The sequence below is a fragment of the Electrophorus electricus genome, chromosome 3 (genome assembly GCF_041902795.1).
Source record: "Electrophorus electricus isolate QZ-2024a chromosome 3, ASM4190279v1, whole genome shotgun sequence".
In the NCBI taxonomy this organism is placed as follows: Eukaryota; Metazoa; Chordata; class Actinopteri; order Gymnotiformes; family Gymnotidae; genus Electrophorus; species Electrophorus electricus.
The window spans coordinates 35,402,611-35,426,976 of NC_137499.1; the positions used below are offsets into that span (position 1 = coordinate 35,402,611).

The following is a 24,366-nucleotide window of genomic DNA, read 5'->3' on the forward strand; positions in this document are numbered from 1 at the left end:
TACATGATAGAAAAAAGGGATTTGAATTCAGCATAAGAAGCACCATAAAGCCCATCTATTATAGTCTGAGAGGCAAATAATGTTCACATTTTGCTGCCCAGTCTAGTTTGTCATTTTTTTCCCACCCCAGTAAAAGCTGTTCACAGAGCAGCATCACAGAGCAGCATCACAGAGCAGCATCACAGAGCGGCATCACAGAGCAGCATCACAGAGCGGCATCACAGAGCGGCATCACAGAGCGGCATCACAGAGCAGCATCACAGAGCGGCATCACAGAGCAGCATCACAGAGCAGCATCACAGAGCAGCATCACAGAGCAGCATCACAGAGCGGCACCCCAAGGGGAGATGAAGTCTGAGGCTTGCTCAGTTTGTCAAGTGCCCTCACGGATGAAGCGTGGTTGTAGCGCACTTTCAAAGATGCGAACCCAGCTGTTAGCTTCAGGTTGGGTCGGGGTCCATAAATAGCAGACAAGCAGCTAGATTAAATCTTTGTGTTTCAGAGGGTCACTATACTGGTAGGACAATAGGAAGACAGGAGGAAAAAGAAAGCCAGGCTCTCCTCTCACTATTCCCACCTGGGACACACTGTCCTAGTAAATGGGAGAGATCAGGAAATAGAGCACATGGGCATTAAAACATTCTTCAGTGCTAAATTAGGTGTGTACTGATAAATAATTCTCTCTCTGTTTGTCTTTAACTCCTTCCATTTTGACACTACTAGTATGAAGCATTAATATTTCATCAGGTAATGTTATTCCAGGATCCTGCACCAATCTGTGCACTAGCATGCACTACCACTATAGCAGGCTTATCTTCCTCTGCTTCAGCTTCGTCATTCAGCTAGTTCACTTCCTAGCTCCCTTCACCCTCCTCTCTCCGGCACCCACGCCCCTGTTGCTAGTGCCCCCCAGTGGCCATACTTGCTGAGAGCGGCTTCATACTTTCGTCCCTCCATCCTGCCTGTCTACCGTATCCCTTCACATTCCCACTCGAGTCTGTTGTTCTTTCTTTCATGTGGCTCTCCAGTTACTCTTCGAGTCATCCTTCTCTTTCTCCTCTATCAAATGCACAGAGGCTCTCCTGAGCTTTTTTGTGTGTGTGTGCGTGTGTGTGTGTGTGTGTGTGTGTGTGCGGGTGGAGAGCAGCAGGCAAAGGCATCACCTCTCACTGTGAATGCCATCGCCCTGATCACATGATCCATCTCCATGGCAACCGCCAGGCTTTGCGATTGTGACTCTACCATTTGTCTGTCTCTGCCGCTCTCTCTTTCTCCCTGTCTTCCCTCCTCTCTCCTCTCACATCTTTTCCTGGATTTGTCTCTCCCCTTCGGGCTGAAATAACAGGGCATGAGAGGAGTGTCTTCAACTGTCAGCATCACACTCTTTCACTCTGATATTAAGGAATGTGTTGTACACAAAAGTCAACTCACATAAGCAGACACAAACATACTGTGTAATAACAGCGTTATGAGTCTATCCCCAGTGTTAGTTCATCTAAAATACAGTCACCTGCATGCTACATGTTTCTGCAGATGCTGTTGTTGGCTACAATGGTACATCGTATTATGAGGCAACTGGAACTGGTACTTCAATTTTCCAAAAGTGCTCCTAAGGAATGTCTACTTGATCACTTCAGTTTTAGTATTTTGGCATCCTGCATTCTATCTGGGCCAATTTATACAAGCCAGTGTGTCTGGTGATATCTGTAGGTCTTCTGGGACTCTCTCTGGGTTCTCACTCTCTCTCTCTGTCTCCAGATGTGCCTGAGAGACACACACATGACCTCTCTGATCTGAAGAAGGGAACTGGGAGAGGAGGTGAGGAAAGGGGAGAGCAGCAGATTGGAGATGAGGGGAGAGGGGAGGATAGAAGAGAAGAGAGGACAGAAGATGCATGTCAGCTTTGTGGTTGATGTCTTTTACTGAAAACCATGCTGCAGTAAATAGCATTCACCAAAAGAAAAGAGATTTCAGTTTAAATCAGTACTAACATAAGCTGGTCATATAGCTCTCAGTTGCTAAAATCAGCACAACCGGGACTACCATGTAATCAGTACTGCATTCTGCCATGCTTATTCTGCTTAGCACTTTCTCTGACTTTGTGTGTGTGTTTGTGGACATGCACTGCTGTTATTTATCCAGGTCTGCCGGTCTCAGCCATTCCTCAACTGCTATGGAAAGATAGAGGACGATGGTGTTTTAGCAATACAGTAAATGGATTCTCCTCACACACACGCAGGTACACAAATGTCCACTTATACATTCTGAAAAAGAAGAGCTTGAGTGATAAAAAACACCCTGTCATACACACACACACACACACACACACACACACACACACACTTTAATTACTTGCTGCCTCCAACTCCTGCTGCTACCAGAAAATGGGAAGAACAGGGTAGACACACACACACACACACACACACACACACACACACACACACACACACACACACACACACACACAATGTTGACAGCCACCTCACAGTATGTATAATTAAGCAACAGAACATGAGAGGGAGTGTGTTACAGTGAATAACATCACGGCTGTTATTTGGTCACTGGCATGAGGCCAATCACATTACTCCATCGGAACTAATGGTTAAAATACATGAAATCTAAAACCTTGAAAATTCCACCATCACTGCCACACAAATCCTATTCCCCTGCAGTAACTGGATCAGCTTTCTCCACTAAAGCTGTAACAGACACTAAGCGGGCTGCAAGTCTACATCCAAAGTGGATTAAGAAGAACAACCATATCCATAGACACTTACATACAGACCATCCTTAATCAGCACAATTCACAGTCAGCTTTATCTAATACCCAGCTAAGGTGTGTACGTTTGTGTGTCGTTTGGGTTTTTTCTGTTAGCAGTGCTAAAATGATACTTTTAACTAAACGGCGTCTGAACTGGTACTTTAAAAAAGTATCGACGGCATTTTTTTTTCTTGAGGCAAAGTTAAACATCAAAGGGAACAACATAGAGGCTACAATACACAATTAACACATCGCTAAGTCCTGCCCCGTTAGTTACTGTTGCTACGCCTGACTAAGGAGTACATCGGGGAAAATCAAATTTAGCCTACATGACTTTCTAATTACCCTCAGATGCAGTCAATCGGCCAAGACATGCTTGGAGTCCACATTTTGATTCTTCAGTTAGTTTAGAACAAACGATTCTAACTGTTAACGTTGGTAGCTAAAAAACACTGGAAGTCAACAGTAACCCAAGTATCCTTCATAAATAGTTTAGATGACCAAACTTCTCTCAACTCGTCAAATCGCATTCAGGCCTCACAGACTAGTCGAGTCTGTTCATACCTCGTATCAACGTGCGTTTTTTGTAGATTGGATCACATTTGGATCTCCCTTGATCACATGAAAAGCCAGGTGTAAACACACCCAAGACGACAGCATCACTCGAATCACTTTCGGAGGTGGTGAGAGACGGATCTTGGCCACATTTAATAGTGTAAAGCTACAAATAGTCTATAAACCGAATGTGTTTTCGAAGTTGCATGCGGTTCCGCATAAACGGTAATTTTACCAAGTGCTGACAAAATTTGCACTTTCTCATAAATGAAATTGAATATCTGGCATAGTATGCGATGGAATAAATTACGGCAGGTGCCAAACGAAGCCTTCTCCTGCGCCGAAGACGACGGTTCCTGCCATATTTAATAGTTTATAATGCACTGGTAGTGTGCAGCAATACATTTACAATAGGTGTCAGGAAGTAAACGAAAACGATGTGCTTTTTACGTCGGAAAGTAAAATCGGATCTCGTCTGAACCGCATTTTAGTGAAAAGTGTAAACTGAATCTGGCCAATGTAATGCAGATATAATCCGGATGAAACACATGTTGACGCAGGGTGTAAACAGCAGGCTTTAGGACACTGTGAAGTATAAAAGTGAATAAAACATCGTCACGTTAGCAAGTTGTTGACATCCAGTGTTTGTTAGAAATGTTAGCTGAACTATCCCTTCAAGTGGCACTAATATGAGGCAACGCAAAATACGTTAGATACCATATCATTCATGAACCGGTGTCATATTTGTATTGGTCATATTTGCACCCCTAAAGGCGAGGAGTTGTAGATTCCGTACAAATTTTGTCTTTTGCGTGTGTGTTTGCTAGTGTGTGTACTGAGCAACGTGCACGTCACTGAAGGCCTACGCATACACATCAGTGCGTGTTGCCCTCTTCGTTTCTCTTCCTCTAGGAAGAAGCAATGGCTGAGACACTTCTCATAAACAGAAAAGTATGCACTCCAGGCCCCATTTGACACTCCTAGCCTGGTTGCTGTGGAGATCCCCTATATGAGTAGACACGCCATAATGAACACATGCAAATACAGACACACACACGCATACACACACGCACACACACACGCACGCAGCTCAAAGGAGAGCCTCTAGGCATTTTAGGAGGATGCAACAGCTATTCTTAGTACTGTGGGTTTTGTCCATTAATTACAGTCTGTAATCACAAGCCTCTTGTAACTCTGGGAACAAAGAAGAAAAAGAGTGCACGTGATTCCACTGTAGCCTGCTGGCTCTCCCACACAGAAGAGAGAGAGAGCTACACATACCCATATACTTATTATACATGCATATTGACATTTATGCAATAGTTTATTACACTTCGTTCAGTACATTGGCGCACAAAAAAAGAATTAAATAATGGAATGATAATTGGATAATGCAAATAAAGCTTTATAAAATAAAAAATGAAAGAAAAATTAAATGGGAAACAGGGAGGAGAATGAAAGAAAAACAGAGAGGGAAAGAGTGCTCAATCTTCTTACACACCTATTCATTTTCTAGCCCTGTAATCATACATGTGATATCTCAGAAATGCCTTAGGTCTGCTCACAGCTCCAACTTCTTTAGACAGCTTTGCTAACAGGCAACTGACTTAAACTCTCTAGAGCTACTTCTCTTAAGTGACCTTAAACAAACATATATAGTTGTGATTCCTTCTAAGAGGTGCTTTTGAGATTACGGTTAAAGATTTTTGAATCCAAACAGATTGAATAGTGAACTGCAGTCTTGCTCTTTCTCAAAATCATATGGCCTGTGACCAAAGAAGAAACAGGAAGTCAGCTACCACAACAGGAAGTTGTGGATTATGATCAGCGTTATGTTCAACAAGGGAAACTGCAAATGGGCTATGTCTGTACAAGTCACAGAGAGTGAAGCAAAAATTAGAACAGACAACAGAACGTCAAAGAAGTGCTGCTGGATGGGATTTGAAATAGTAACATATTCTCCAGTGTTGATTATCACTAAGCTATACTCATAGGAAACTCATGAGCACTCACAGGAATCAGATTTTATAAGCTTTTGCATTCTCTACTGTCTCTACTGTATTGAAAGTTATGGCTGTGGTATTATAGCACATTTTACAGAGTAAAAATAAAATGCTTTAGAGAGACAGTTTATATCTGTGAGAGAAGCATCTGAAAACAATATATTAAATGTTTGTGCTGTTTGGGTATGAAAAGAAATGCACAAAGTCATACACAAACACACACACACACACACACACACACCCCTTTATTCCTCAATTCAACTTTACATAAAGACATCATTATTTAACATTTAATTTAACCAAGTTAACATTGGACACAGCAGAAGATGCAAATTCTCATTTTGGCATTCTTGTCTAATACCGTCTGGCTTAGATCTTGAGCATCTATGGAAGCACGCTGAAAATATTCTGTGGACACTATCAATTCACATCTATTTATAGTGAAAGCCAATCGGTGGATTAATTAGCCCTGTGTTTAGAAGCAAAAAAGGTTGTAGTAGGACACACTATCCCAAATCATGTTAAAGATGGTCTGCCGTTCCATAGTGGCATGTATGGCAGGTTGGTAGGAATACAAAAATAGCCAGCATAGTCTGGTCTGCAACATACACATTGCTGCTGACAGAGGAGGTTTTGGAGAATGACATCATTAGAGTACAGGAGAGTCCTGACAAACCTGCGCACATGTACACATACACAAACTCAGGCTCGAGTGTGCACGCACACACACACACACACACACACACACACACACACACACACACACACACACACACCATAGAGATGAAGCCAATATTATAAAACTGAAAAGATAATATACCTTTATCTCTCCAAAAAGGTGAAAAAACAGAGATGTTGTCTGTAGTGTTTAAAGCCCTTAAAGTGTTTATCTTCTCCATGCCTGAGATGAATGACACAGTACAGGTGGCCAGAGTGAGTGGAGATCGATTTTTACGCACACTGACCGATCCAAGCCCCTAAAAGCTGCATCCCCGAGAACCCAATAAAATACCAGTCCAAACAAGCATCCATCTTATCTCAGGAGGCGTGCTGGCCAGTTGGCTTTCACAACACTTTATTTATCTCTAAACTACAGCAACTCAGTGTTGCTTTCTTGTACATGCCAACCTCTGACCATTTTCTTGAATAACTGCTATAATAATCTGAAACTTTAAAACAGTCTAAGATACATAAAAAGAACAGATGTTTCAGCATTCCATTAAAACTAAGACATAGAACATTACTATGGGCATATTTTTTTAACAATGAAGACATCATTCATTTAGGGGTTCATACAGAATCTTTGTCAACAGGGACATGACAGAGTCCTCTGGTGCAGAAAGAAAGATGCTTGGTGGAGTTCAGAGTCAGATGTGGTCCCTCTGCCTTCCATTCTCACCTACACACCTCCTTTCTTTAAAATCTCTCTCCTCATATCCATCCAAGACTCCAACCCTCACACTGCACCATCTTTATCCTTTATTCATCCTCTTTCACCTCCTGCTTTTCCTGCCTCCCTCATTTAACCTCAGACATCCCAAGCCCTTCCAGCGGGACTCCCTGCTGAACTGCAGCACCAATCAGAGCAGTGAACCACACTGCGGTGACACAAACAGACCACAATAGCGTACTGAGCCATGTAGTCAGCTTTAACCAACACAGGCTGACGTGCTGTTCAGCAGAAGGCCATGAACAGGCTTGATGGTGCATGAACAGGGTGGTCAGGTCTTATGAGGCAGAGCTAAGAGGACTGTTTCCACCTGCCCAAGGGCCATCAGAGCCTGCTTGCACTTTACTCATCCCCTGAGAAAAACTGGTCTCAGATCTGCACCAGCACAACCAATAAAGTCAATGGACAGCAGAAGTCTAAACGCTGTGACTCATCTGGACGTGTACCCCAGGCTGGCACTCAGGGATTGAAGGAAATGAGCTATAGCACTGTAATCTGGCTGGATGTGGTACTAATCCTTGAGAAGCTCCTGTCTTAATCGCACTCAGGAATTGCATACATGTACCACCCCTGATCTGATTGTATAATGAGTGCACGTAACATTTGTTTAGACAAGACATAGTGTGTAGTTATGTGGTAGTTATATGGTAGTCTGTGCCATGGGTGATTGTTTAAAATCATGTGTTTCCAAAAACATGGATTAGATGCTGATCTTAACTGATTCTAGATTTTGAATGTTTTGTGTGTGTGCGTGTGTTTGTGTGTAAGATGTATTCTATTTCTGTAATCTCATGTGAGGAAGAGTCAGGATATACTTGTTTTCTTCTTTTTCATTGAAGCCCAAAAGTAAGATCGAGGTACTAGGGCACTGGCTTCCATAACTGTTGTCTGAGTCCTCTGAATGGACGGTGGGGCAGTGATCTCACCCACACCGAGGGCTTCGCCCTAAAACAGGTTTCAACGAGTCTCAGGCTCCTAGCCACACTGCGACAGCCTATCTTTTGCTAACGCTACCTTTACTATTGATCTGCAGGAAAATCAATACTTTCTAATATGCAGCTTCTTTAGTTTCAAACATGCATTCACTCAGACTAATGTGATGTAGGCTTTATGATTCAGCATGGCCCCTTCCACGCATCTCCCACTGAAGTACTTGCAGCGCTTTCTGAAAAGAGCTGAGAGGCATCACAACCCAGAGAAGCAGTGCACTGCAACATCCAACAAACTGAAGCACAGCCATGGCTCTGTGTGCACTGGGGAAGAAGGGCTATCTCCTGCACTTCACTCTGGCCTGCTCCCCCCGTGCACATGTCACGGCACGAAGCTCATTTCAGAGTCTGTTATAGGAGCAAGGAGCAAGCAGAGGAATGGGGCTTGGCATGTTTTGTGTGTGTGTGTGTGTGTGTGTGGGTGTGTGAGAGAGAGAGAGTGTATGTCTGGGGGGGGGGGGAGCCCAGCTTTATTACATGTCCATTTAAAGAAACATGTCCACAACAATTGTCTGCATGAATTAATAATGGAGGAGCAGGACGCTGTTTCCAGGTTAACACCTCCCATGCCCTTCCCCCTCCTCCCCGGGGCAATGCCAGCCCCGCCTCCCCAGTTAGCACTTTGCCCTTTTAATGGCTGCGTTACAAAAGGGGGAAAGTGATGAAGGTGATTCGGCTAGAGGGAGAGGACACATGCACATGAGAGAAAACATGACCACGTGAGCACCAACTGTCTATAACTAGTCTATATCTCCCCCCATGCATTTGCCATTCGTTGTTCGCTGCTAAACTAGACATTTCTTTTGTGATCTGACCACTTTTTGTATGAAAAGTGTTATGTGCATAGACAGAGCAACAAACAGAAGGGTAGGATAAATAACACATGTGAAACTGGTATATTACAAATAAAAAGGATAACAGCAAAAATATTACCATCACAAATATCAAATCATTTATGCTAATAAGTTAAATAGCAAGTAATTTAATTCATTTTAGATCATTATTAACTAAATAATAATAATTAACTAACTCAAATCTAAGGTCTAATGTGAGTCAAAGCTGACGATAGTAGAGCAATAACAGTTTATATAAAATGGTGTGAAGGGAAATTAATAAAGTGATGGGTCTATATAATTTTGTGTTGAAAGATAAAGGATGGAGGATGTGGTTTCTGCAGCCGATTTCAGTACTTCCTATGAAGTACATAACATTTCTCCCATATGGACCTCTCTTGAGGTCATGTGCAGTATACTGTAGGTATACAGAAACAAAGAGGCTTAGATTGGAACGCATGCTATTTCAGTGTGGGCCAGGAAGATCCCGAAGGGGAAAAATGAACAGAGGAGTAGGTGAAACAGCATTGGAGGGAGAGACGCTGCAGACGAATGGAAGACAAGGGACTGCAGGTAATGTGTCAAAATGGGGAGATATATTTAGATGGAAAAGATTACAGTGAGCATGTCTGCAAGAGGACGTAGTAGGCGTAAGGCTGAGCTGTTGAGGCTTAAGGAGAGAGTGTGCAGTGGGAAAGTCTGGCGGAGGAGGGGAGGTGTGCGAGAACAGAGACTGCAGTGTGCTAACTACTGCACGGGGTGGGGTGGCGTTAACGAGCGTGAAGGACACTCCGGCCTGACCATGGCCACAAAGGCCTCTTCACCCACCCAGCCCCCCTTTCTGGCACGGAAATGGCCCCCGGCCGTATCGCTTCCCGGCCGAGCCAGCTTGAAGGCCTGGGCAAACGTGCATCAACAGAGGTCAACACTTTCAGATCCCGTAAGCATGCACGTAAGCGTTCCCCCAACACCCAGGCACACGATAACACCCACTCCACACAGGCGGCACAAAACACACATTAAAAGACACCAGCTTTCATTAAATCAAATTAAAGTCCTCCGCTAAAAAGAAGCTTCGTGATCGTCGGATGCCCTCTCGTTACCGCTGAATTACAAAGAGCTCTCTCTGTAATGGAGGCGGGGCCAAAGGGTGCCATTCTACCCCCAAAATAACAGCGTCAGTGGCAGCTGGAGAGGCATTCAGATAAAAAGTACAAAACCAAGAGCCAGTCCCGCCCATGCAACAGCCAAATTGTCCCTTGCATTTAACTTCACCCAGGAGGATGCCGTAGAAATTAAATCTAGTAGCTTAGCTTTCAATCATATGGCATAAAGCTGGACACCGGTTAAAGCCGTGATCTGGCCTAAATGACAGTTAATGATGCATTCTTATTGAAAAGGCTCCTCATGAAGTTAAATCTTTGTTTGTGATACGCATTCTGTACGCATGTCGTAAAAATGTACTGCATGATGTTCTATCATCATGTAAAGTCAAAGCATAAAAGTCAGAGTTGTTGAGAAAGATAAGTGGGTGGCATGTCATAACTTCCTGTTTCTGCCTGTGTGTGTGTGTGTGTGTGTGTGTGTGTGTGTGTGTGTGTGGGCATGAACTTCACAACACAAATGGTACCTTACTAGCCCTTACTACAATTATTATTGAAATAACCTCAAAACTGGTGGCGTAGTTCTGCATGGGCCCCTGGGTGTATAAGTGTACTTAATGCTTAAGAACCCTTCATCAAATACTTACATTAACTATGCACAAAAACAATTAAGAAGGATTCAGGTTTGGTTATGCTAGACAGACGTGATTAGAGACTCTAGACACTGAAAGGAAGAATCACTCCAACGCTTCTGGCAAGTGGCGGCCAATACATTAGGACAGCAGCCAATGACAATGCAAAAATCCTGCACTGCCCTTCGTTTTGACTGGCATGTGTGTGCGCGTCACCAGGCTTTTTATGTGCTTATATAACAGCAAGACAGGCTGAGAAGAGAGAGAAAAAGAGACAGAGAGAGAGAGAGAGATAGGATAGCACACACACATTCATACATTTGTTTCACAGAGTCCGTCCTCTGCTGTTGACCTTGGTGTGCTTGGCATTAAGATCTCAACTTCAGCAGAAGAAAATGTTTCCAAAACTGCTTTGAAGGCATAAAGAACATGAGCATCCCACTATGTTTACATTGTGGACATCCTTGTGAAGATTGTCATTTTGCCAGTTGCACAAAAATGATGTGCTGATGCCAAAGCCTTCAATAGCAAAACCCAGGCCTAGTTTTGTGGAACATACCTTAGTTCTTTCAAACTGCAATGACAAACCAATTCAATTTAGATCAATTATATTTTTATAGCACTTTTTAAATAGATGATACAGTCACATCAGCTTTGTCAAGGCCTAAATGTTTTCAAAGAACAAGCCAGAGTCAACAGTTAACAGACCCACAGGGGTAATACACACATGCTCAATGAAAAAATACAGTAGGAACTTAGCATACAGAAAAAGGATCAAAAATACATTGTCCATGTATATCATCTCCAGTATCTGCAAGCATTCTTTTTGTAGGCCTCCATGTGGAAACATATAGAGGATTTCATAAAGATGGCTAATTCATTCATGGACTCCCAAAAACACAGTAATGAAGAGACAGAATCAACCAATGTACTGCATAAAATATAAAGCAAAACAAAGGTTCACATGTTTATTACATTACAGAGAAGTCTGTAATAACAGGGAGACAACGAGTAAATGGCCCAATGTAAAAGCACAATGTAAAACATGCATATGTGCATGTGCATATGGTGAAAATAAGAAGAGCAGGCATATTTAGCATGGAAGTGATTCCTCTGCAGTTGCCCAAACTCCATGACGCCAGCACTGCCAACCAGCACAACAGCACAGCATGGGGTCCAGTATGATCACAGAAGCATGGGGGCGGGCAGCTAAGATGTGTGTCTGAGGCTAAGACTGTAGTCTTCATGATCGGAAAGCTATCACACGAAGGTTGGTGGAATACGCAAGCGTAGTCCTACACTTCATTAAGAAAAGAAGAAAAAATGAAGTTAAAGCGGTAAGAATGCATACTGCAGCAAAATGCTTGACAAGGGGTGATATTGCTCTATCACTTCCTGTAAAAGACGTAAGTCTGAGTGCATCGCTCAGAGTGCCCTAGCTAAATATCCATGTGAGGATGAGAACAAAAATGTGCATGTTATTTATCGAGAGGGAGACAAGCAAAGGGCCCACTAGTTGGTCACTGGGTCTTCCTGACTGCAGTCATCATCTATTTCTTCTCTGACCTTTTATAGTTCCTCACTCCATAATTCAAAAGAGTTGGAGCGAAAAAACCCCCAAAAAACCTGGGCTGAATCTGGACAGCAGAGGAATGCCATAAGGGTAACAGAGGCAACATTTGAAGATGCAATGTAGTAACCAGCAAATTACAAAAGATAATTACATTCCAAACAATTAAACCTTTCAGCCCACATTGCAAGTGAGATGAGATGATAAAAAGCCAAATATCTGACTTAATCACAACAGCACAACAGATTTCTCCTTGTGACAAAAACATAAACTTCACGTAGTGAACAAAGGCTCTCGGGTAACTGTAGGACCAAATAAGTTATAACTCTGATTTGCACTTACAAATAGCAATACAAGTAGATGCACAATAAACAACAGGACAAATTCCATCAAGCTCACTGAGACTTCCAGTCTTCTAGTCATACAGTTGATGCCATTTGGAAATTGCATCGCATGTAATAGAAAAATTGGTGATGCAGGCCTGATTGTAACCGCAGACTTTTAAAGCTTACTGGATCAGACCTCACATCCTAAAATACAAGGTCAAACAGAGAGAAAAAATTTGGGGACCTGATCAATAGTTAAGGTTTCACTAAAAAACAAGAACTCTATTGGAGCTTTTTGGTAATTGTGCAAGGCTATGAACAAGCTTGCAAGGAAGCATTCTTATTTTAAAAGTGTGTGGAAAGGCCAACATTGGTTGTCAGTGGCTAAAAGTAAGACCATTTAAGATATACCACACAACAGCTTCATGCATTTTACCTGCTGTTTTATAAGGATACCTTATAGTCTTGCCACTCAACAGGCTGGATAGAGCTATTTATTAAAATACAGCCATATATCAATCAGTAATAACTCTTGAAGCTACCCAGGCCTACAGAATCAAGGTTGTCGGTACTCAATATTGTCTTGCCAAATTCAGCTAACATTTGTGCCTCTGAAAAGCTCCCCATCTCTCAGTGGTCACAGCAAAGCATTTAATAAGGTTCAGCACTTCCGTAGATGTGAAGCAAGCTCTTGGCTAGCAAGATTTTCGTAGTCATTTGCACTACTATTGCTGAGCCAACACTGACACAGTTGTCTGGAAACATGATGCTACACACCAGCTCAAGAAAATCAAGTCAAGAAAATTCACATGTATGTGAAATCATTTTGATATTAACAGGGCTTCTGTGGAAAAGCAGTCACTGATTCGGTGGGCTTTCCTGCCCTTCATGGCTTTGAGATGAGGCCAGAGTATGTCACTACTCAGAGCGCTGTAGTCGAGGCTGGAACCAGACTGACCAGCTCATGAAAATGCTGAGATCATACTGGGCCTCTCATTTGTTCCACTGCAAATACACATGTTCTTTTCCTCAAATGTCAGGCACTGGTATTTCACTAGTGGGCAATCTCACACTGCTAATATTCACATAAATGGATAACTATATGTTAAAAAAGTAAGCTAAGATTGTTGAGGACAGAGAAAAGTGAAAAGAGAAAGAGAAAAGTGAGTTTCTTATTACAAGTTAGAAACATAATGAAAAAATGAACTTGAAACTGTAATGCCCATGACTAAGTGTGACTCAGTTCAGTTTGCTGTAGAGATGGAAAGAAAATTATCCCACATTTTTTGTCACTGCTTTAATGACATCGCTGCACTTCATAGCTTCCAATTTCAGTCGTGTCTATTAATCTGCTTACATTTTGTACTAAGAATACACTGTTCAATAAAGAAAACCATGAGCAAAGTTTAAAGTAAAAGATGAGTGCTAATAATTACAATACAGACCTGATCTCAATGAAATTTACATAAGATTTTGTTTAGCAGAGCTAAATAAGAAGCCTTACTCTGAATAGTCTCTGCAGTGTTACAATTTTAAAATGTTGTGTAACATGAATTATTGCATGTATATGCTTACAGTGTAAAATAAAAAATATTAGAAATCCAAAAATATCTTCCCTACAAGAGATACTCTAGAGCTTCTGACAATTTCTATGATGCCTGGCTTGGAATGCAAGCATCTAATGTAGAGAACAGCAGACTTACTGGACTAGTTTATTCCAGGTGAAGATACTTTGCTGAACCATGAAAACTATGTACAGTTTTGACAAACATCAGTGAACATGAGAAGATGAAACCAGTCGAGTAAATATATAATGTGTTTTTGCCTCCATGCTTCATAAGATCGGAAATAACTGTAGTTACTCAGACACAATCACAAGACTATTACTACAGAAACCACATCATTACTACAGAAGCAACACCAGTACTACTATATTTCATTGTTTTGCCCAGGATGAATCAGGACAGTTAGATGCCACATGTGTTGCACAAACTAAGGTTTTCTCTCTGGATTAAACGAATGCTCTCTTTTTAACAGCAGGTATGCTCTTAATTTAGGGGATGCAGTGTTAAAGCACACCTGCCTTCTGACGGCATGTTTATGAGAAGGGTTCACATGCATGTCTAACCAGTGCTGCTCCTGGTCGAAGAAAAACTACATATTATTTTTACATTACACTACCAAAAGGTTGGACGGCGGTACACAAACAGTGACAGTGTTAATAGTTAGTACTCAAGAGTCATGACTTTCTCTCACTTTCCCACTTATATAGCACCAGGATGGAGTCACAACAGGACAACTGTCACTCATATATAAAACAGAATAAAGATGTCTGTTGCTGTTGTCGCTTCTGTGAAGAATGTTACGCTAACAGTAATAACAATATGTGCTACATACCAATGGAAGCTCAGAAAAATTCATCTAATCTCAGCCCTGTAAACTAAATTTAATGCAGACACAGAGCCTTAGCCTCCATACTCTGGTTCTTTCTCATAAGGCCCTTTTTCCGAACACTCTCAGGAATGCGAGGTAAAGCTCCTGGCCCATGATGATTAGACCCTGTGGCCTGTGCAGTCTGCGCTGGCCCTGCCAGCTCCAGGGTGAGGCTCCTCTATCTCTACCCAGGCCCTAAAGCTTAAACTGAGCAGCTGGGCAAAGAAGACTGTTCTCAGACCTGCACAAAAAGGACGCATTTCACTAACACTGCAAGGCCAGCCACCTCCTTCGCCACAGCAGTCAGACTGCTTCCTGTCTTTGAGAGGATAAGAGCGCTTACCCAGGGCTGTATGGAATCAGGAAGCAGTTAAAAGCGAATTTGGCGCCAGAGCTGAGCGCGCACACAAGGACTCCACGCAGACACATGAACGCATGATTGCACAACTTGCAAACCAGAACAACTAACAGGGGCAAAAGTATAGCGTCGCTCTTCCTCTTCCTCCTCCTCCACGTGGGGTTTGACTGCAGCGGTACTGCAGGGCTGTTGCGGCGTTCTCGGTGAGGCGGGTCAGTGATGCTGCTGCTGCTGCTGGTTTATAGATGGGAGATAAGAGCTCACAGATGTGCCCGGGACAGTGCGAAATGTCCGGGGGATGGAACAGAAGCCAACCAGGAGTTCTAATGAATGACAGAAGGCAAAAATGAAAGGGAGAACAACTGGAAGGCTGGGGTTGGGAGAAGGCGCCCTCTACGACTGTTCGGCCTGCTGATGCTGTCTCATTTGACTCATGGTTAGGATGCGTGTATGGTGAACAGGTCTTAATTCAGCTTGTACCTTTACATATTCTGTGAGGTCACATTAAAGTCACAAGGAAAACGGTGGGTGTGTAGATAGTATAGAATGAACAGCCTAAGTATAACTTGAAACAGTTCAGAAAATAGTGTCCAAAAAGTAGCCGTAAAGACATTTTTGCAGAAGGTCCTTCTGCTTATAGATTTGACCTCTTCCCAAAAAGCACAGAATGTCTGTTTCAATTTAATTTAAGTACTCCATGTCCTTATACCCCAGCACAGTGAGCAGGGCCCTTTGGATAATAGTCACCATGTCAGTGTGATTCCTCAATGTACGTTAGCTGCAGCATGCATTCACTGTGCCCCTCAGGGGGGTCGTCTGCTGCCAGGCTCAGAGCCTCTCTGCCATTCACACAGCACTGGGCACAAGACTCAGCCCAATACACGTCAGAACCAGAATGCCAGCCCTGATGTATCCATGGAAATAGACTACTGCCTAGCAGTGCATGAATGGATGAGACCACAATATTAGCATTTCTTTCTCCAAACTAACATTATACGCGATCAGAGGATCCACAAGCATTTAAATGAACCACGTATTCTCATTTACAGAGATTTCCTGAAATAATTCTGAAGCATGAGGCTCTTTTGCACACGCACTGAACAAGCAATCTATACATTGCAATATCACACTGTGCAGTACAGCCTAATCAGCCTGGGCCAGCAGTGTCCTGGGAACGGCAGCACACACCAGTCTGAGCTCGGAGATGGAAGGACAATTGCAGGCCAGTGATTCAGGGCACTTCATCTGCCTGAGGGCAACGTGGCACCAGAACCAGCATCAGACTGGGGCTCTGAGAACAGTTTACTGTTTCTGTTTCTATGGTTAGGTTAGGTTAGGTCAGAATTGGGATACACACTCTAAACACACACCCGTGTATTAGTTTTATTTTCTCTGTACTATTTAATGTTCCAACATTTCAAAGCCTTTTTTAAATTCCACCCACTTACTAAAAATCACATATATAAATGACATACATAAAATACTCTTCAGTGGGCTACAATATATAGTACAGCAAATCATACGACTGGCATTTTGTACGTGGCGCAGAAATCGTAATAACTTTTAATAATACATTTTAAGAGCCATTTCCAATAGCTTTCATTTTTTTACACAACTTAATGAATATCCAACATTTAGGATATTCTTTATTTCACAACTTTTCATACAGATTTGATCTCATTCCATCTCTCGAGGCAGTACAGACCATTTAGGCTACATTGCCTTGTGTTAGCTTGAAAAATAGGCTGCAAAAGTTGTGATTAGTAACAATTAGTTATTGGGAAGCTACTTGTGCCAAACCTCTGTGCACACAGGTTTAGCTGCTGCCCCAGCACACCACAAGAGCTCACTGCACTGTCAGAGCTCAATCATGGCACGATGCTACATATTTCGCCAGCTAGTGCACTAATGCCAAACGCTGCTGTGCTGGCGCGACAGAACGGGTGGCCAGAGTGTCAGAGACCTGGACAGTGTGAGGCCAGGTCAAACCCAGCCCTCTCCCACACCCTCTGAAAAGACAGAGGGGAAACAATCACTTAAAACTGACTTTGTTCTCCTTTCATAGAAAAAAACAAAAAACAAAAACCAGATCTATTACTGGCTTGGTTTCATAACGATTTCATATCCTGTCACTGCAGCAAATGACTGGCAGAGAGGAAAGAGCAGCATAACGTGAATCTTTTTGAGGACCCAGATGGTAGCGTGACAAGCCTTGGAAAAGGCATGGGGCGTGACCATGGGATCCTCACAGAAAGCAGAAGAAGCAGAGATGCTCGGGCAGCCGCGGGACACAGCTGGCAGCAACAGAGCAGGGCTGCACACGCATGCAGCTCACACCTGCTGGCCCAAGATGCCACATGCTGGCGGTCACTAGTGGCAATATGGAGCCGAAATGGCTTCCTACTTGATGTACAGGGCTGGTTTAGTGTACATCACAGCCATGAGATTTTATCCACCTAGTGTCCTTTCAACTTCAGAACTGTCACCGACGACACAGATGTTAACAACAATGTAGTCACACTATTACAATGCAGGCTTGACATGATGTGAACAATACACTAGGGCTGATCTTGAAAGAGGGAGATCGCCTCTGAATCAAGAAGCAAGGAAAACTGGTTTGACAGAAATATTTGCAATCAGTCAGCATAAAAATCTCCCATCAAATGCGAGCCCAGATTTTCTGAGCTGCACCGTTTATTACCTGAAAGTATTTCCTGCTGCACAGCAGATTACTAGATAGACTGCCCTGACTGTCTTTCATGATTCCAGAGGGCAAAATCCTACTATTACTATTACTACTATTAAATGAATCACTTCAGTAAATGTTTGGTTAATGTATTCTTCGCTCCAGCTGGGAGTCGATTTTAAGCGCTCACCTTTATGGGCCCAGTGCTGAAGCGGATCTTCCGGCTGGCTGGAGGCTCATCCTCGGTCGGCAGCCCCGAGATCTCTGTGCAGCTGGACTCTGGTTCGTAGGCTTCATCATCGTCTGCCTCCTCATCCTCATCCAGCTGACTCCCGCCAGAGTCCTCACCAATGCCGCTGTAGGCGCTGATGTCCACCAGGTCAGCTTCAGAGTAATCCTCCTTATGGGACTCCTCGGCTGCCTCCTCCTCTTGGAGGCAGTTGTCTCCCAAGGCTGACCTGCCCTCATCTTTTTGGTTGGCATCCTCACAGGCTCCATCGGTGTCCCCATTCTCCAGCGATGCATGGACCTCTGCGTGAACCAGCCTGCTGCCTGCATCCTGGCCGCCAGGGCCGGAGGCATCACGCTCTCCTTGTTTCGGCTCCTTCTCCATGCTGGTGTCAGAGGGCTCCCTTTGCCACTCCTTCTCCAGCTCCACAGGTGGGCCGGATGAGGTGCTCACTGACTGTTTGCTCCCGGGGGCATCAGCTTGGCAGCCCGTCCTCCTGGGACTTCCAGGTGCAGCCTCCTGTCCCTCGGCCTGTGCTCCCTTCTCTTGACTCCCCACCTTGGGGAAAGTTCGCACCTTTTTGGGGATGAATTTGGAGCTGGTGCCACCTGCTCTCCCTGGGGTGGGACTGGCGGCATGAGGGGGCAGCGGCGAGGTCGAGGACGGCCGACTGAAACTGTTGCGCAGCTCGGCCTTCTCAAAGACGGCACTCAGCTGGCTGACAGTAGGGGACACGGCCTCGACAGGGCCACCCTCAGCATCCAGCCTGTCCAGGGCCTCGGTGCTGCCGTTGAACCTTGCAACCACATCCAGACGGCTGTCCTGGAAGCCCGAGGCCCGTTCCTTCTTCAGCAGGATGCGGTTGGTGGCAGCCTGCTTCTCCTGCAAGGTGCGCTGCTCAAAGATCTTCCGCGTCTCCTGCAGCTTGGAGTAGCCAGGGGAAGATCCATGAGCGGTACTGCCCTCACCCCTGCTGTCGAAGCGGCTCACACGCTCAGAGACAGTACCACCTAACTTGAGCAGTGCGCTGTGATCAACATTCTCATTCAGGCTGCTCGCTCGAGGCAGGGACAGCCGCACCGCCTGGTCCTTCATCTTCAATGGCTCCTCTTCCTCCCCAGGAGAGCCCATCTGCATGAACATATTCTTGATGCGGTGGACATTGGAGCCGTACCGGCGGCCGCGGCCCAGGCCTCGCACTTTCCCCTCTTTGCCATCCTCCCCGTTGGTGGCGCCGGCATCTTTGGCTGGCTGGAGCGCCTGGATTCCCGCCTCGTACGCGTTCCGGTGTGGGGACGCGCTCCGAGCTCCAATTGGCGCACCGGCATTACCGCTGGTGGCGGACGGGGGTTCGGTCTTCATCATGGTTAATCAAATGGTAGTGGAGAGGAGCTGAAACGACATAGCCCCCTGCCTCACCCCCTGGGAGGAACCCCATCCAGGGTGGCAGAGGCAAACAGGAGGCATAAACAAACCAGGGGTCATCGTGAGTCACAGCACAATAAACAATAAACAAAACTAAAGAGAGAACTAGAGGAACTTTTTACAAACATGCAAATTAGGGTCTTCTCAAATATATAATTGGCAGCAGGTGTAGGGTAAGTGTCAAAATCAGGTAAACATGCAATGGAAACCTTCAAAGAAAGCACATACTTCTTATTGCACTTAAAATAGCACTTTTTGTTCATTACCTTTATTAGGCCATCGGTGTACTACGTGTACCAGCGGTTTTAAGGGGCTTACCGACAGCTAACCCCAGAGAGGCTGGGGAGTCATAGATCCAGTAGTTACGCTCACATCTTTTTTCAATTTTGTTGTCATATATACATCATCACACATACATCGAAATCATTTTATATCGAAATCATTTTATAAGCATTTTAAGGCATTCGCTGTGGAAATGTATTATTTGTCGAAAATTCTTAGGAGTCACACGTATGGGAGAACAAAATTGCTACAATCGCGTTAAACTCAAAAGGTGTGCAATTCCAAAAGCGTTGCTTTAAAATGTTTAAGTTCGTTTTAAAGCACCGACGCATTTAGCAAACTTAATTCAGTAAGCTTTTTCGTGCAAGATTCCATAATAAAACATAATACGCACCCGCTTCCAGACTGACATTGGATGGTACGCTTTGTTATGAGTCCAGTCTGCGACTGATGCCACTTATTTGTGTAGGAGAGCTTAGCTTTACACCACCACTCCGAAACGCCGGATATTGCCTATGCCGTTATTCTCTCGCCCCCCAAATGTAATTCCGTAATGGTAACCATAGCCTAAAGCAAATGTAATAATGATACACTGCACTAACAATCGCGGTCTGTGAGTGTCAGCTATCGAACAGCGGGTTGTCAACGCACGACAGTAGGACCATGAGGCCCTGCTTGCCTGATGCCGAGGCTCGGTTACGTCGCTTCCTGCATCTTATGCTGTCCAAAATAACTCTTCTTTTTTCTGAATTAAATATAGCACGGAAAATACAACAGATCGTCGAATTAACGTTTTACCCTGACGTCACAGCGGGGCATTACCTTTTTTCTTGTGCTCATCAAAGGTTCGGTGCTTAATCAAAGTAAACTCCGTCTCTTTGCGAATCCATTGTGTCCACAATTCGTTTTCAGCCTCTCGATTTCCCCACGAGCGTACAGAAGTGACGCGCCTGCCCTGTCTCCAGCTCGCTCGTGCACTGGCTACTGCTAGGCTCGTGCCCTCCTCTCACATGGCATCAGAGCTTCCACCACTGTTCCACTTTTTCTTGGGCAATAAGCGTTTGCCTCACACCTACTCAATACATTTACACTTAACTCAAGCATGTTTTTAAAAATCTAAATTGTATTGCCAGATTAGCATAGACAGACAGACAGACAGACAGACAGACAGACAGACAGACAGAGAGAGATAGATAGATAGATAGATAGATAGATAGATAGATAGATAGATAGATAGATAGATAGATAGATAGATAGATAGATAGATAGATAGATACCGGGGTTATACTTACAGAGAGGCAGGCAGACAGAATAATATATTTTGGAAATGGTACATGGCTTTAACTATCAGCGATTGCTTCAGGATCGCATGCAACGTGTTCATTATCACATTTGTGTCTATTGGCGACCTCGCGAGGCATACTAAAGAGAAAACGAGATTAGGCCGACTTTCTTCGATACTGTTGCTGTTTAATCGCACAGCTGGACCAGAGACGAGGCCTGCTTGCTGTTAAACACATAAAACACAAAGAATGCACAAACACATGCATATGGTTTATTTGACCTTATAAAGGGCGATTACGCTAATGATATAGGATTATTAACATACGATAATGGAATGAACTAAACTAGTGCATTTATAGTAAGATAGTAATTAAACATTTTAGCTTACTACGGACGAATACAGTCTTTGGTACTTCATTTCACAAAGAAATGTTTAATTTCTCTTAGGCGCCAAGAAATGACCATAATCTGTCGTCAGATCATTTATTTGTTTACATCCTTGTCCTATAAAGTCTACAACCATTTGGTTTTGAGACCTTAAATTATATTTAGTTCATAAGTCAAATCAGAATCAATCAATTGCCCGACATCTCCCGACCAAACGAGACTATCCCGTTTTCGCGATATCTGTTTATTGTAGGGTGTGTTAGTGTACAATGAAAATGGCGACGCGAAGCGGTGTTTTAGAGAATTGTTCATGGAAATTAGAACCAAGTGGCATCTTTTCACCGATGGAATGCTGAATACAGCACTGGTAATTGTTCAGAATTTTCTACTTTCTTCTATGGTACAATAATCCAGACGACTTCAGCGTTTGGTTATTGCTGAACTACTGCAGTATTTACAGATAATTTCGACACAATTTAGTAGGCCTTCCCAGTGTAATTCTCAAAAGGCAAACGGATTTGTTTTCGTTATGGAAATAATTGATGACAGGCTAATATGTGAGAGCTCTAGTATCTGGAAATTGTAGTTGTAGTAGAATTGTTATTTTAAACAATCCTTACATTAGGGAAACCATATAAGGTAAAAAAAAATAAAATAATAAAAAGTGAGCCAGAACATGTATATACACACACACACACACACACACACACACACACACGCACACACACACACACACACACACACACACACACACACAAATAATTATCCTTAAATTAACTTTTGTTGGAAGAACACTACTTTCCTATCTGGTTGACTACTTGAAATAATCAATACAGGCCAGCATAATAAGATAAAAATTAAGGATAATCTTGCATGTAAGAAAAGTGGGCTTTTGTAAGGGTGCCTTGTGTACTGATAGAAGCTTGTTGCTGTCCCTCATGGAAAAAATTCAGGATTCAGGATACCCCTATTTTCTATTTACATGTATAGCTGAATGAATACAACAGAAATACATACCTTGCCTGCTTTCTTTCAGTTGAAACATTAACAGTGCAAATAGAACAAAACAAAACAAAAAACATGACAAAATAAATACACAAACTATATAGACATATAAATTGCCTGTATACAAAAGAGCTGTTCACACTGTGCGTCATAATTCCTCTGAGAATGCAGACACAGCTGAAGACTGCAAAACCCTCCTTGCACAGATGTACAGTTGCCATAGCAACACCTCCTCTGCACTGCTGCCTTGGTGACCCAAATTTCCTGTATCTGTTGTTCCCCTGTATCTTTGCCCTGTGCAGACCTCCTGATGAGCTATGCCTACACAACAACAGGCACTCTGTTATACCTTCTCAAGTGGTTTTCAGAACACATCATTTATCATGGTTCTGAATACATTATCTAAGAGTTTTATAGATAATTTCTGCATGTACACATTTTGCTTCAGGTATCAGGAAATTTTCCAAACTATCCAAAACAGAAGAAATCTAGTTAAACAAAATTGAACAAAATCTAATTGAACATTTGAACAATACACAATTATGCATGAAGATGAAAGTGATGTGTCATATTCCAAAAAGCCTTTTCTGTTGTAATCTGTATATATAGCAATTCCCCCCATTTAACAGTACTAAATGTACAAACTAATGAATGAATATGCTAACAAATAATTGAAAGAATGAAACACAGTCCATATGTCTTTCAAATGTCTGGACACACCTGATGGATGACAAGTTTTGCATAGTCTTAAATGCATTTTATTATTTATTATTTAATTTATTATTAGTTATTTATTAACACCACTGGGTAGCTCAGTGTTTAAGGTACTTGACTAGTAATCAGAAGGTTGTCAGTTCAATCCCCACCACTGCTAAGTTACTACTGTTGGGCCTCAGAGTAATTGCTCAAGCTGTATTACATTCATAAATGTATGTTGCTTCAGATAAAAGTGTCAGCTAAATATATAAAATGTAAACATTATGGCAAAATTTAAGACAAATCTAATACTAAAAGCTGATAGTCTATAGATGAATTGAATCCCAAACAAACATAAGCCTATGGGAAAAGGAGGCATCATACAACAATACCCAGTGGTTACTGAATCCAAAAGTAGACCACAGCAACCTTCCTGAACAGGATCCAAATAACCATCACACTAGAAGATGTCCAAGAATGCATCTCAAGGATAACTAGCTGGACAGCTCCAGGCCCTGACATGGTTCACACCTACTGGCTAAAGAAGCTGACAGCACTCTATGAGTGCCTGGAAGCACAAATGAACCAGCTGCTAATGGATAGTAAGAATGGATGGATTGAAAGAATGGATGGTTAGTAAGAATGGATGGATAATGCATAGTATGAAACATCACCAGTGCAGGCTGGAAGTTCTAATGGTCAAAGTGGGTACACCCTTACATCCTCAAAAGTGGTGGAGATAAGATCCGAGCTAAGATCCAGTGGCACTTCCAAATACAGACTGACAAAATGGAAATGGCTAACCAGCCAGACATAGTAGTGGTGGATAAATAGCAGAAGAGGGATGTAGTGATAGATGTAGCAATCCAAAGTGAAAGCAACTTCAGGAACAAGGAAAATGAACATTTCTTTCAGATTGATGGAAAAGCATCATACATGGCTGCCTCATGAAACTAGTTAAAAGAATACCAAGTGTGTACAAAGCTGACTTCAAAGTAAAGGTCAAGAACTGGTTTAAAACATGTAGCTCTAACCATATAATCAGAAATAAAGTAGAAAGAATTAAAATAAGTTTTATTTTTACTGTAACAAACAGCCGAAGCGTGTCCCTTTCAGGATTAATGTTATCCGCATGTTACGAAAGGTAACAAGTTTTAACTAAAGGTTATAAAAGCGAGAAAGAATCAAAACTGATTAAGCACTGGCACATTCATTTAAAATCATCACTTGATTTGCTGAGCCTTTAAGACCACTAGATGTCGATATTTGTCTGTAATGTGAAAATGATTCTGTTGTATGAGAGTAATGCAGGCTTTTATTTACTTCCACGAGAGAAACTATAGCCACTACAACGACTAT

At 42.9% G+C, this 24,366-nt stretch overlaps 1 protein-coding gene across 1 annotated transcript in view; it reads right to left on the reverse strand.

Annotated features, from left to right (window-relative positions):
• The window catches only part of ppp1r9ba (protein phosphatase 1, regulatory subunit 9Ba), a 32,789-nt gene extending 12,181 nt beyond the window's left edge, over positions 1-20,608 (reverse strand). The window contains exons 1-2 of the mRNA XM_026997866.3: positions 20,458-20,608; positions 17,890-19,350 (exon numbers count right to left, since the gene is read on the reverse strand). Of these exons, the coding sequence (XP_026853667.2) occupies positions 17,890-19,293 (1,404 nt within the window). The 5' untranslated portion in view covers positions 19,294-19,350; positions 20,458-20,608. The remainder of the gene's footprint in view (positions 1-17,889; positions 19,351-20,457) is intronic.
• Between the last annotated feature and the right edge of the window lie 3,758 nt (positions 20,609-24,366).